At 41.3% G+C, this 14108-nt stretch overlaps 1 protein-coding gene across 1 annotated transcript in view; it reads left to right on the forward strand.

Annotated features, from left to right (window-relative positions):
* Nucleotides 1-337: 337 nt before the first annotated feature.
* TMEM255A (transmembrane protein 255A) overlaps nt 338-14108 on the forward strand; it is a 51558-nt gene continuing 37787 nt past the window's right edge. Inside the window, exons 1-3 of the mRNA XM_006082328.2 lie at nt 338-383; nt 2269-2411; nt 13478-13540. Of these exons, the coding sequence (XP_006082390.1) occupies nt 338-383; nt 2269-2411; nt 13478-13540 (252 nt within the window). The remainder of the gene's footprint in view (nt 384-2268; nt 2412-13477; nt 13541-14108) is intronic.

A 14108-nucleotide genomic window follows, 5' to 3' on the forward strand; every position in this document is an offset into this window, starting at 1 on the left:
TCAGGTTCTAAAGCAGGGGAAAAAAATAGATTTTCAAATGACACCATGTGGTTTGCTGAGTCACTTTTCTGACCTGGTTCCTGTGCTTTTAAGAGTTAGAGTGATATTTGCAAAGGAGACCCAAAGGCTGTGAATAGGATCAAAAGCCATGTGGGGAAGAAGCAGGCGAGTGATACAAAAAAAAAAAATCAGAAAGACCATGCACACATACACTCCCCCAATTAAGTCTCTAAGGTTACATGTGAGGTGTAGAGATATTTTCATGTGTCACAAAGATAACCTTGGTATATCTAGATGTTTCCCTTACTCTCTTTTGCCAATTTGGGGCAGAGATGGTATGAGTGACAAAGGAGAAAGGCAGACAGGAACGGGAGGTGATATTGGTAAGTTTAGCTCAAAGTCCCTCCGTGAAACCAACTGAAAGATTCACTGAGTAGTATCTATTATTGAATAGACGTAGGGACCCTGGTTTAGAGAATCATTTCGATCCCCTCAAAATCCAGAGGAAGGATGAACTAACCTTCAAGGTAAACAGGTGAAATAAGTCCTGCTCCTCTACCCGCACCACTTGTAGTCTGGTTTCTCCCAGGTTTGCTCATCCTGTTTACCATCAGTCTGCTTGCCAATTGCATCCCAAATAGCCCTTTCACACAAAGGGCCCTGGTGTCACAGATCTCTCTAGTGGTCCTTTCTGTTTTCCCGTGGAGGCTGGACTTAGGCACCACTGGAGGGGAGCCTCATTTCCCAACTCTCCTTGCCTCTCCTCCCCGGGTGCAATAGGGTGCAGCGTGGGTGCCTATAAATGCTCACGCCACTTCTACATTCCAATGTAAACTAGTCTTAGACTAATATCCTATTAGAAATGACCCTGATGAGTCATGCCCTCACTTTCAAGGCTGACGTCAGGGGAGACCGCCAGCCCCTCCCACCTCCCTTGGAGCCTTGCAGGGACTGCACTGGGGAAGACAAGATGGATGGTGGGGCTAATCCAGAATGGCACTCTCGATTATTTTCTTCCCTATAAAAGGGGATGTCTGCTGGGGGCTGAAGGGTCAGCAACCACCCCTCCCTCTCACCACCACCAGGCCTCTTGAATCCCAACAGTTTCCCCCTCCCTCCCTCTTTCCTCAACCCCTCTCTCCCCTCCTTCCTAGTGGTGCTGTCTAGGCGGCTTCATTGGGCAGCAGCTTCATGAGGCTACAGTGAGGCCTCCCCAATGACGGGATCCAGTGAACAGACCCAAGCGGCCCCTTTTAGGCCCATAAATGACAGTCAAGCCACTGGGCGGGGGACCCCATCAGAAGGCTCCCCACTGCTTCATCCTCACTAGAGAGCTAGATTCTCATAGGATAACTCATGCCTGGTATTTCCTGTTGAGAGCCCCTCCCCAGGTCAGAGAAATGCAGAGTATGGAGCAGTGCTGCAGTGCTCCAGTGCTCAATTCCTTTAAAAGAAATTAAATTGAAAAGCTAGTCTAGATATCATTTTTCTATCTGACTTAATAAGCCTGTTTTCGAAAAAAATATTGGTTTGTGTGATCATGTCTGATAAGCACTGAGTACGAGAACGGGTTTATCATCATTTATATTTATGTCACCCTCACATAAGCTTATACACGTATAAGTTATAATCCTCTCCATCTACCTCCCCTGATACATATCTTTGCGGACTAATGGCCTCCAAACACTTACTTTATTACACACATTTGTTATGTGACAAATCTTGCCAACACACTGTTTTAAAGTTTATGAGGTGGCAAATGTCAGAGATAAATGAAAAAAAAATCCCAGTTCCTAGCTTGGTTCTGATATTTACACTGAAAATGAAATTTCATATCTCCAGCTTATGAAAAAAGCCCTTCTTAGTTACACATTGGCTTTAAAATATTTTCATTTAATACTTCCACACGCACACTTCCCATTTATCATATGCCTTATAATTTAGACTAAAACACACTCTACTAAGTGGGTATGACACATCTTTTATAGAGTGCTGAAAGCACAAAAATTTGCTCTTTTTATGTAACTGGTAAGATTTCTTCTGCTTTTTTTATTTTCAAACTGGAAATATATATTTTTATTGTGAATGTGGCACCTGATGATTGCCAAAAAAACGGAAGCTCCATTTCTTCCACACAATTCCACTCCCCAGAGATAACCCCAGTTACCAGTTGGAATAGGAAAGGAAAACCTTACTAGGAATTTTTTCTTTGTGTCCATCTCTTCTCCAGCCAAAATGAACAATTTCAGTTTCTCTGTGTACTTTCAGGAGCCTTCAATCGGAGGAAACGAAACTCCATCTATGTCACCGTGACTTTGCTGATTGTGTCCGTGTTAATTCTCACGGTGGGCCTTGCTGCAACCACCAGGACCCAGAATGTGACTGTTGGGGGTTATTACCCAGGAGTTATTGTAAGTATAAAAGACATAGGTGGGTCTCAGTAGCTTGCTGGCTACAGACATTTGGGTTCTACTTCAATAGTTTTCAATTCGGTTTGAGTTTCTAATGTTTGCTCAGTTTTCCTCCTTTATATATCTCTATATGAATATATACAAAGACAACTCTGAGCTCATTAAGAAGAACACTGGACTAAGCATCTCCATCCCTAAGTAGCAGTGTGATTCTGAGCATTTCTCTCTGGGCATCTGCTTTTCAATATATAATAGAAGTCTCCTGATCTTACCTGAAATCTAAGGACCCTGGCAGCTTGGACTCTGTGATCCAAAGTGATCCTGCACTCCTATCAGGAAAAATGTGTAGAATATTTATCCCTAAAATATGTATATTTGTTTTTTTTATAAATTATGTACATGTTTATAAAATATACAAAGTGGACATTCAAAATTTAGATACAGTGAAATAAACAGTAATTTTAACATCTTTATATTAACACTAACTAAATTACAAAGAATGATATGCACATAACATGAAGTCTGTCATTTAAGATAGTGGCTATAAATCCTTATTCAAATAATCCACTAGATAATTTTGAATATTTTTGTCTGACTTCTTACCAGATGATTAGATTGCCATTGCATCATTGACCCGGTGCATGGATTCTTGCACATTGAAAGGAAATTAATTAGAAGGTGGCTGGTGGGTTAGAACTGGGTGGGGCCAGACACACCCTGGAGCCAAACTCCTGCGGTCCCTCCCCAAAGTCTGCGGAGTGAGTGGGATCCCTCTGGCAGGTGGGGTCCATTGGCCTGGCCTGCGGGGATTGGGCCAAAATCGGCTCTCCAACAGCCCCCAAGCGGTCCCAGAGTACAAGAGGGCACTCTGCAAGGTTGCTGTCATACAGGACATGGGACGCAAATGCAAGTGTGCAGTAAACCAGATTCAGGGCCGACAGTGCCCCAGAAACAACATAACCCACGGCTGAAGATGGGATCGCGCAGCCCCGCAAGGAATTGGGCTCCCTCTGCTCTGGTTTTGGGGTGCATCACCCAAGAACCTCTGCTGCCAAGTCACTGGAGCTCAGCAGCTCCTGCGTTGAGTGTGTGGGCCCTGGTGGTCAGTGCGCATCATAGTGACCAGTCAGACAATCAGACACTTAGCATATTAGCCTTTTATATACATACTAAAGGCCCAGTGCATGAAATTTGTGCATTCGGGGTGGGGGTCCCTCAGTCCAGATTGTGAGAGGGGACAGGCCAGGCCGAGTGACCCCACCGGTGCACGATCAGGGCCTGAAAGGGATGTGGGAGGTTGGCCAGCTGGGGAGGAACCGTGGGAGGGCTCCAGGGCGTGTCTGGTCCATCTCACTCAGTCCTGATCAGCCAGACCCCAGCAGCATGCTAACCTACCGGTTGGACCATCTGCCCTCTGGTGGTCAGTGCATGTCATAGCGACTGGTTGACCAGTCGACTGTCTGCCCCCTGGTGGTCAATCACATCATAGCGAGCAGTTGAACAGCCTTAGCATATCATTGGCATATTACACTTTGATTGGTTGAATGGACAACCAGACACTTAGCATATTAGGCTTTTATTATATAGGATGTGTGTGTGTGTGTGTGTGTGTGTATTGATTTTAGAAAGAGAGGATGGGATGGGAGAGGGATAGAGAGATAGAATCATTGATCAACTGCCTCCTGCATGCCCCACACTGGGGATGGAGCCCACAACCCAGGCATGTGCCCTGACTGGGAACATAACCAATGACCTCTTGGTTCATGGGCCGAAACTCAACCAGTGAGTGTCATTGTTTTTTACTGTTGCTCTCACCATGTGGCTGACAAAAAGCTCATCCTAAGAGTTACAAGTGTCAACTCTATTGTTTTCTTATTGCTGGCTTGTGCTTATATTATTAGGATCATCTTCAATTTGTGGTTTCTCAGCAGGAGTCTTTCTGAACTACTTGTCCATTTTGTTGTGACTAATTTAGTTAAAACTAGATAAGACAATTGGTCACACATAAAATGCTCCACCATCAACCCTTTGCTGCTTGGAACTTGCCCTCCTCCCTCAGGTAGCTCACCTTGTTGTCTGATATTCACATTGAGGGAGGGTGCCAATGACAGTTCATTTATTGAATATTTGTAACACTTAATTTCTTTCTTATCTATAATAATAAAAGCTTAATATGCTAATTAGACCAGATGTCCTTCCAGACGACCTTCTGGACAAAGCCAGGACTGCGAGGGAAGCCCAGGTCCCGAGTGCCAGAGGGAAGCCAGTGCCAGCAGCTGGGGGAAGGAAGGCCTACTCTTGCACAAATTTTGTGCATCAGCCTCTAGTTTTAAATAAACAAATAGGAAACAAAAGTTCTAATAGTTTATTTCCATATTTCAGTGGATTGTTTTACCCACTCCCAGGGTGCATGCAATCCACTTTGGAAACTGCTGCACTCTTTACATACAAAACTTTATTTATTTATTTATTTATTTATTTATTTATTTATTTATGTATGTATGTATGTATTGTAATCCTCACCCAAGGATTTCTAGAGAAAGTGGGAGGGAGCAAGGAGAGGGAGAGAGAGAGAGAAGAGAGAGAAACATCTATGTGAGAGAGACACCGTGGTTGGTTGCTTCCCCCACTGGCCCTACCGGGCTAGGGAACTGGCAACCTTGGTACATGCCCTTGACAAACCCTCAACCCTTCAGTCCGAGGGCCGACACTCTAATCACTGAGCAACTGGCCAGGGCACACAAAACCTCATTTTATATAAAACCATCACACTGTACACTTTAAATATATACAATTTTATTTATCAGTTATGCCTCAATAAAGCTGGGGGGGAAAGGAAAGAAAAACAAAATCTCATTTATATCCACACACACTGCTAACCTAACTCTAGAATTTGGCTCATATTTTCAATATCAAATGAATTCCCAATTGTAATTGTGGGAAAACAGGAAGGTACTTTAGGATGGTTCATTCTTTTAATATATATTTTTTAGGATAGCAAAGAGTTCAGATGTATTTGTTGTTGTTTTCTTTCTTTTCTTTTTTTCTCTCTCTTTTTTGTTTGAGAGGTGGGGAAGGGAGAGAGAAGCAACGAGAGGGAAAGGGGTAAAAGATGGATGCCTTTGACAAGCCAGCAGTGAACAAGCCTGACGCCTGCTGCTTAGGTCACTAATTCCATAGTCAGCCTCCTCAAGAGCCCAGCAAAGCTAGGGAATGACGTGGGCTGGACTCCCAGGAGCTGAAGGTGGCCTGGGGATGTGGCTTTACAGTTTTAGGGCCAGCAGGGCTCCCCTAGCCAGCCAAGAGCAGGTGTCCCACAGACACAGTTTGGTGCCCTCTGTTAAACATATGATGTGAGAACTCACTCAGTCCACTTCCTGTGGTGAGGCAAGAAAACCAGTCGTCAGCAGAATTGGATTTTACCTTTAAACACAAGCAAGGGGGGGCGGGGGCGGGCGGGGAGGAAAGGGAGGGAAGATTGCATTTTGGTGGCTTAGAAAAGCAATCTATAGGGTCTGTGTAACTTTGTGTGTTTCAGGTAGCTGCATTTAGTGAAATATTTCTGACTGATGAGCTAATAAGGCTTAAGCCAAAATTCAGAATCTCCATGGGTGAAGGAAAAGCATTTTCCATGTACTTTAAGAGTAGGAACTCCTATTCACGAAGGATGGCTATGAACTTTCTCTGTAGAAGATCTGGCTGTGGGTGGCTAGGTGGGAATACATTAACAAAGGAAGGAGTGTGCATGATTGTTGTTATTTGAGTACCTGATGTTCAGCTAGAGCTGCCAGTTGAAGCCGTGGGGGCGTGTGTCTCTGTGTGTGCTCTTCACTAAAAGCTAATCTGGAAATGTTAATAGGAGAGCCATCTTTAACAGACAGTGTGCCCCATGGTTTAACCTTTAAAAATTTGTTCTTATAGTTCCTGTTGATTTTTAAAGGGTTTTAATTATAGAAATCGAAGGGGGAAGGTTACAGTTTGAAAAGCAGAAAAATCCATTTGAGTCTATAGGTCAGATCATGTTGTAACAAATACAATTAGGATTCATACCTGTGAAACAGTAAGTGCCTGAGAATCAAGATTTGTCCAGGAATGGGACACTTTCACTAATTGAATAGTTTGGCTATTAGAGAGGTACTATATAAACTCCAAGCCAGTAATTTCCCCGCCTTGGCATGCATAGAAATGACCTGGTGAACATGTGGAAGATACAGAGCTCTGCTCCCTACCCCCAGAGATCCTGATTTAGTTTGTCTGGGTGGGATCCTAGGACCTGAGCTTTCTTTTCCTGCGCTAACCTTTGATTGAAAGAGTAAGACATGCTGAATATGCATTTTAATGAACACCTCAGGGAAGTCTAATTCAGGTGGACAAGCAACTAAAACACAATAAATAATAGTATGCTTAGCAATAAAACCAGAATGAGCATAATGTGGCATTTTAAGATTTATACTGTCAAATTGGTCACTTTGAATATAAAATGCTATTGTATAGGACTGTGAAAAATTTTCAGGTTATTTGGAACCCTACTGTTTTGAACTCTGGTTAAATGTGTTAACAATATATGAGAAGTTAAATTTCAAAACAGATAAATTAGGGAGCAATTATTAGATTAAGAGAAGACTTACCATACAATTCATTTAAATATTGAGATCTTGGGCATTTTAAAATATAGCTTTTGCATAACTCTAAGTCATGTGAAACTTTTCTAGGGCATACTTATTTTGCCAAAAGAGATGCCCTTGTACAACAAGGTGCATTGTAATAGAGAGTTAGCTACTCACCTGAGCTAGAATGTGGTATCATCACCCTAAGACACACGTGTACACATGCATCTTTAAAATTATACTCATCTATACAGGCTGAATTGTACAATTTAAAAAAATTAAAATCTCCAAAGAAAAACATCAATTTAGCATTTTTACTGTCTTCACACATTTAAGACATCCTATTCCAAAAGAATTTTGGTGAACTTTCTACTCTGAAGGCCTAAAAAACAAGAGCCTGGGTTGTATGAAACTGAAAAAGGCAGGGGAGAGAACCTGCTCCTTCCCTATAATTCTGTAACTTTAGATCCAGAAGAGGGAGGCCTTTAAATGTGTTTCCCAAGCAACCCACAAGATGGAGTTGGCCACCGGATCAGTGCGGAACGCCTTTCATTCTTGAACCCTCTCCCCAGCTGTTGTACTGATAAGGCCCACACCAGCCTGGGTTTTCTTTCAGGAAAAAACCACACACACAGGAGTTTTTACCCCATTTCCTTTGGAGGATGTGGGGGGTCAGTTAACTGAAAATTATATCAGGAGACAGGGACAACAGGGATCATTCAGAAACAATTAATAGCCCAGAAACCTTCATTAGGCCAGTGTGACTTGAGCTTCACAGGTAAAGACTCTTGATAAATCCAACCAAGTTTTGACTAACTTGAGTGCTCAGGAAATACAAGGAGCTCTGGATAGTGGGATTTGGTGGTTTATTATGAATTAGGCAGAATTTTTCTTCACCTCTTGTTGAAAATGTTTCTAAAATATAAGATCATTCTAAATTAAAGTTGCTACTATAGTAAGTACATTTAAAGATGACATGCAAAACTTGATTTGCGAGATAAGACTTATAATGCCAGAAGGTTCTAACCTTCATTGGTTCCTTGTTGCTTCTTGAGTGTTCTCATTCAAAGCTCTCGCAAGATGCCTTTGGCCTGGTTTCCCATGACCTCTCTTCTGCCAAAATTGTTAATTCACAGTCCCCTGAACATGACTTGGGCTTTTCTGCCTTGATATTGTCACTTTCATGGTTACCCCTGGCCCGGAACATTCACCCTGCTCTCTCTTTCTGTATATCTAAATGCTCTGTCTTATCCCAACTTAATGACACAGTAGGGACATTTCTCAGCTACTAGGGTCCACAGTGATGTCTACTGTATTTGAACTTACCATAGATTCCAACTACTAATGACTCCTAGAAAATTCTCACATCCTGCTTTGTGGAATATTGCACTATATTTTCATTTCGCTATGTTTATACAGGTCCACAATCCCTTATCTGAACCCTTGATTCGGGCTAGATGTGTTTAGACTTTTTTAATTTAGAAGGCAATATAGTGCACATATCATATGTTATCTAACATCCCAGTGGGGTCGTGAGGAACACCCCATAATTGAGCACCTTCATATTTCTACCATAAACTGAATTTTTACACTAAGCCGATAAAGATGATTTTTTTAAAAACCTCATATCAGTTTAAAGTCTGGTTTTGCTACCAAGTTAGTTATGAAAAGCCCTTTTGGTTTTCAGAGCGTTGTGGATTTCAGGATAATGGAAAGGAATTGTGGACCAGTTCACCTTATAGTTCCTGAAGCTGAATCTTATTGGTCTTGGTGTCATACCCCTCCCCATCTCCTGGACTCCAAATCACAGTGCCTGCCACAGAATAAGTGTCCAATTGATATCTGTGTATTGAATGAGTAATCCTTCTGAGCTTCAGCACTGGGTCTCTGGGGCAATAGATGAAAATAGGCATAGGTTATAGGGCCCAGCCCAAAAAGAGCACTTGACACTCTGACTTTAATTTCTAATGATTTATCTTTTTTCTTCTACAAGTGGAGGGTAGCCAAAATAAAGCAAAGTGGTTATTTGTTCATGTAATAGGGGATCACGCTGGAGGTCCAAAGGTCTGAATGTTCCATGAATCCCTGTAGCTCTCAAGGGGTGACCACAGAGATTACCCTTCTTTTAAAAAATAGTTAATTTTTTTGTTTTTTTTTATTGAATTGATTGGGGTTACAATGGTTAATAATATTATATAGGTTACAAGGGCACAATTCTATAATACACCATCTGTATATTGTTTTGTGTGTTCACCACCCAAAGTCAAGTCTCCTTCCATCACCATTTATCCCCCCTTTACACTTTTCTACCACCCCCACCTCCCCTTCCCGCTGGTAATCACCATACTGTTGTCTGTCTCTGAGGTGTTTTTTGTTTTTTGTTTCTTAATTCCTTCACTGTTTTCACCCAGCCCTCCAAACCATTCTCCCCTTTGACAGTCTGTTCTCTGTATCTGTGAGTCTGTTTCTATTTTGTCTTAGTTTATTTTGTTCATTAGATTCACATATAAATGAAATCATGTGGTATATGTCTTTCTCAGACTGGCTTATTTCACTTAGCAAAATACTCTCCAGGTCCACCCATGCTATTGCAAAGGGTAAATTTTCCTTCTTTTTTTTTTTTACAGCTGAGTAGTATTCCATTGTGTAAATGTACCACAGGTTTTTTTAATCCACTCATTTACGGATGGGCTTTTGGGCTGCTTCCAAATCTTGGCTATTGTAAATAATACTGCAATAAACATAAGAGTGCATATGTTCTTTCAAGTTAGTGTTTTGGGTTTCTTCAGATATATTCCCAGAAATGGAATCACTGGGTCATAAGGCAGTTCCATTTTTAATTTTTTGAGGCCCCTCCATACTGTTTTCCACAGTGGCTGCACCAACAGTGCACAAGAGTTCTCTTTAGAGATTGTTTTTCTGAGGCTTCAGGAGAGCAAACAGTTGATTAGAAGCAGCTGCCCATTTTCAGGAAATTCTGTTGATTTTTTTTTCTTTACTTTCAACCCCTCAGCTCTTCCTCAAATAGGACTTCTCACTCCATCCCCAGAGAGAACTTCTTCCCTGGGGGGGGACAGCTATAAAGGTGACTATACTTACAAACACTGGCCACAAATGCATCAAAGCATGGTTCAAAGTACCACGACTCTCATAGGACCTGTGGGCTAGTCTTGGCCCTTCCAGTAACTTGCTACAAGAAGGAACGTGTCCATACAATGCTATAGACCTCCATTTTCCTGTCAAATGGGAATGATATGAGCACTACCAAACTCCATAACATTACTATGACCAAAATGGAGGATAAGTGCTTCTCAAAATTAAAATACTTTTCAAAGGTACAGTAGTTTTAGCAACACTGCTGAGGTCATCAACCTGTCATCCAGGTGAGTGAATTCTTCCAGCCAAGATTCAAAAGATAATTACTTTCCTGCCTAGTGAATCTACCTATGATTTGAGCTCATGTTAAAATGCCTCCTCCTCTGTGAAATCTTAGACCTGCTATGTATTTAGCAGCCTCCTTTATGCAAGTCACACTACACACAGGCATATCTCATTTTATGGCACTTTGTTTTATTATGCTTCACAGATGTTGCGTGTTTTACAAATTGAAGGCAAGAACCTCCACCAACATATAGATTACAACTCGCTTCACTGTGATAGCGGCTTTATTGTAGTTGTCTGGAACCGAACCCACAATATCTCCGAAGTATACCTGTACCTTATCACATTTAATCCTCATAGTAGCCATGCATTATAGGTAACATTGTGAGTCCCATTTTTAAAATGTAATTTATTTTACTTTTTAAATATATTTTTATTATTTCAGAGAGGAAGGGAGAGAGAGAGAAAGATAGAAACATCAATTATGAGAGAGAATCATTGATAAGTATGCCCCACACGGGATTGAGCCCGCAATCCGGGCATGTGTCTTGACTGGGAATAGAACCATGACCTTCTGGTTCATAGGTCGATGCTCAACCACTGAGCCATGCTGGCCAGGCATGAGTCCCATTTTTTAGATGAGGAAAATGAAGCACAGAGTGGTTCAGAGACTAGCCCAAGGCCACACAATTTATAAGTAACAGAGCCAGGATATAATAAAAAATGAATTATTCTCTGCTCCTATAGCACTTTGTTTATACCTGTAGTCCTTAACCCACAGTCTGAATCTCCTTCACTAGATTATGAGTTCCTGGATGTCAGGGCCATATCTTCTTATTTATCTGACAAAATACTCAGCGAATGTTAGAAAATTGGATGAGTTGAAGTAGAACAGAATGGAATGGAAGGAGACGTGAGGGAATTGAATGAAGTAACTGGCTTGCCTGGGATTTCCAGTCCCAGTGTGCCTTGTCTTGCCAGTCAATCCCCTGAGACTTTAGCCCATCTCTTCTGGTCACTGCCATTAGATAGCCATATGAGAGTGCAGAAATAGCTAGTGTCTTTGCTTCCCATCTTAAGGCAGACTGCTGTTGGCATTCAGGAGACATTCAGTGAATACCTGTGGAAACTGAACTACTCAGTAAAAGCATTTATTTTCCATGTAAGAAGATGCCTCCAACTTCCTCACAATGTCCACAAGTGGCCCAGAGTTCCATAAGCACAGACTATTCATGGAGTTCTTCCTAAAAAAAATAAAAGCTGTGAAACATATTGGAGGGGAGGATGAGATAGAACACAAGTCTACTATGGAACACAGCAAATCTATAATAATAAAAGCTTAATATGCTAATTAAACCAGACAGCTGAATGACCTTCCGGACAAAGCCAGGGCTGCAGCGAGGGCCAAGTCCCTTGCACGAATTTCGTGCATTGGGCCTCTAGTAATGATATAATTTTCTAGCTCAAATCAGGTTAGAGCTGCTCAAAAGTTAATTGTTTTTTAAAACAGTAATAATAATCACTAGAAGAGTAATTAATATTTACTGAGTACTTACTATGTACCAGGCACTGTGCAAAGTTCTTTGACTGTATCATCTTGGTTAATCCTTATAAAAGTCCTATAACAGGGCCACTACTACAGTCACTGTTTTCCAAATAAGGAAGCTGAGGTTTAGAGAGGTCAGTCAGTTTGTTTAAGATTGCACAAACATAAGTGGAACACAAGCTGGGGTTAGAAGCCAAGCTAGTCTGATAACCAGGTTTTTTATATTTTTTAAATAACCAGGTTTTAATCAGTATACTTTAGGACAACTCTTTTTAATTACCTTTAAAATAAGACCAGGTGGGAGATAGGTATAGTTTAGCTGTTGAGTGAGGATGTTCTTAGTAGAGTATTGGATGGCATGGGATCTGTGCAACCTTATGCACTTCAGCTTCTGTTTCCCAAGAGGGTTTGCTGGCTGAGTGGCCCTGCAGAGTGAGTCTTTGTACATTTGTATTCATTCCTTTCATTCTTGGGTTTCTGAGACAACCACCCTGTCCCCCTACAGTGCCCCATCAAACTCCTGCCCAGTCCATGGGTCCATTTGATTTCCAAGCCTATGTGTAAAGTTTAGGACCTTGAACTGAAATAGATGCCCCTGTGAGCCAAGGTAAGGCTGTAGATGGAAATCCAGACCATTAGTGAGGCTAAAAAGATATGTAACTACATTGCTGAACTTGTGTTAAGGTTTATTGGTCCATTCTCACCACTTTTTACTTCTTTCATTTTCATCCCCATCAACAGCTATCAGTTAGTGATCATTTTTAGCTGAGACTGGCAGACTCAGTCCACTAATGGCAGAACTGAGACGAAAGTGGGATCTGCTACACCAAACCATCAGCCCAGCCACTTACTAGTAGATAGGGAAATTGTTTTTCAGGGTTTTATGCTGCCATTTCTGTACATCCTTTAATGAATGCTTTCTGTCCGTAAATGAAGCAGAGATGGAAGGAGAGGTGAGTAAGTACTAACATAAATTGCAGTGGGTCAACCACAAATACAGGCTTTCAAAAAAAATTGTTCTTTTTTTTAAGTTTAGGTTAAGGTGCTTGCTGATTTCTAAAGTACTTCCTGGGTTTTATTAGTGTGCCAGATGCATCAAAAATTGTTATTTCAAACCTTTATTTTGTAATCCATACATCAGATTGGAAGGTCACTTTAAAGAGGATAAAGATCAGAATATAATTCGTGCTTTTCCCATTATATGTCTCTTACTGATTCACCACTTACATGCTAGGTAATGAATATTGAAATTGAAATTAGCAGGCTCTGAAAAGCTATGGTTGACTTTGACTTTTAGTTTTTGGGAGATACATTTCTTTTTAGGCGTGATTCCTATCTACAAGGAAAAATTGGCAACTGGTGGGAGAAATACTTTCATTGGCATACACTTTGTGTAAGTAACGACTGCATATGGTTTTAGCATCTATACCCTCGTCACTTTCCATTAACCTGAATCATATCTAGAAGCTGAATGATTGTGCGGTCAGGCTGACCATTTCCCCACATGCTATGTGTGCCTTGTTGCTTTGCAGCTCGGCTTCGGATCATTCCTTGGAATCATCGGATCCAACCTCGTTGAGAATAAACGACAGATGGTAAGTTTTCATTACTATAGAATCAAGTTCTTCATCTGACAGTAACACATTTCTTAAGGTTGCCCAAATTGGGCCACAAAAAAACTGCTACTTTGCCTTTTCGCATAAGCCTCCAGGGAACTTGTTTTTCAGTGACTCTGTGGTTGGGACTTGTTCTCATCTTGTCTGATGCTCCCTCAGGGGCCTAGCTAGTCTCCTCAAGTCACAGGGATACAATATTTTGGATCTTGCCCTTAGCTTTCCTCCTCACTCCCAGAGGACTGCCCCAGACTATCCAGTCAGGAGACTATCCTCACCTAAAATCGCTTTGCTTCTGTGATTTTCATTGCCACAGCCCTGGATTTTTGGTGACTGTCACATCTTCCTCTCTGATGCATAATCTTTTGAAGAAGTTTATGCAGAGGGTTCCCACTTTTAGGAAGTTATAATCTAGAGTACTTTGATTAAGAGAACAAATATACTTGAGGCACATAAATGACAAAATAAAATATGGAGTCTTAAAGTATTTCCATTATCTGTTGTTCAAAACTAAGTATGTCGTAAATTTGAAAGGGAGGATGAGCATATA

Source organism: Myotis lucifugus, unplaced genomic scaffold, assembly GCF_000147115.1.
Source record: "Myotis lucifugus unplaced genomic scaffold, Myoluc2.0 scaffold_2, whole genome shotgun sequence".
Classification (NCBI taxonomy): Eukaryota; Metazoa; Chordata; class Mammalia; order Chiroptera; family Vespertilionidae; genus Myotis; species Myotis lucifugus.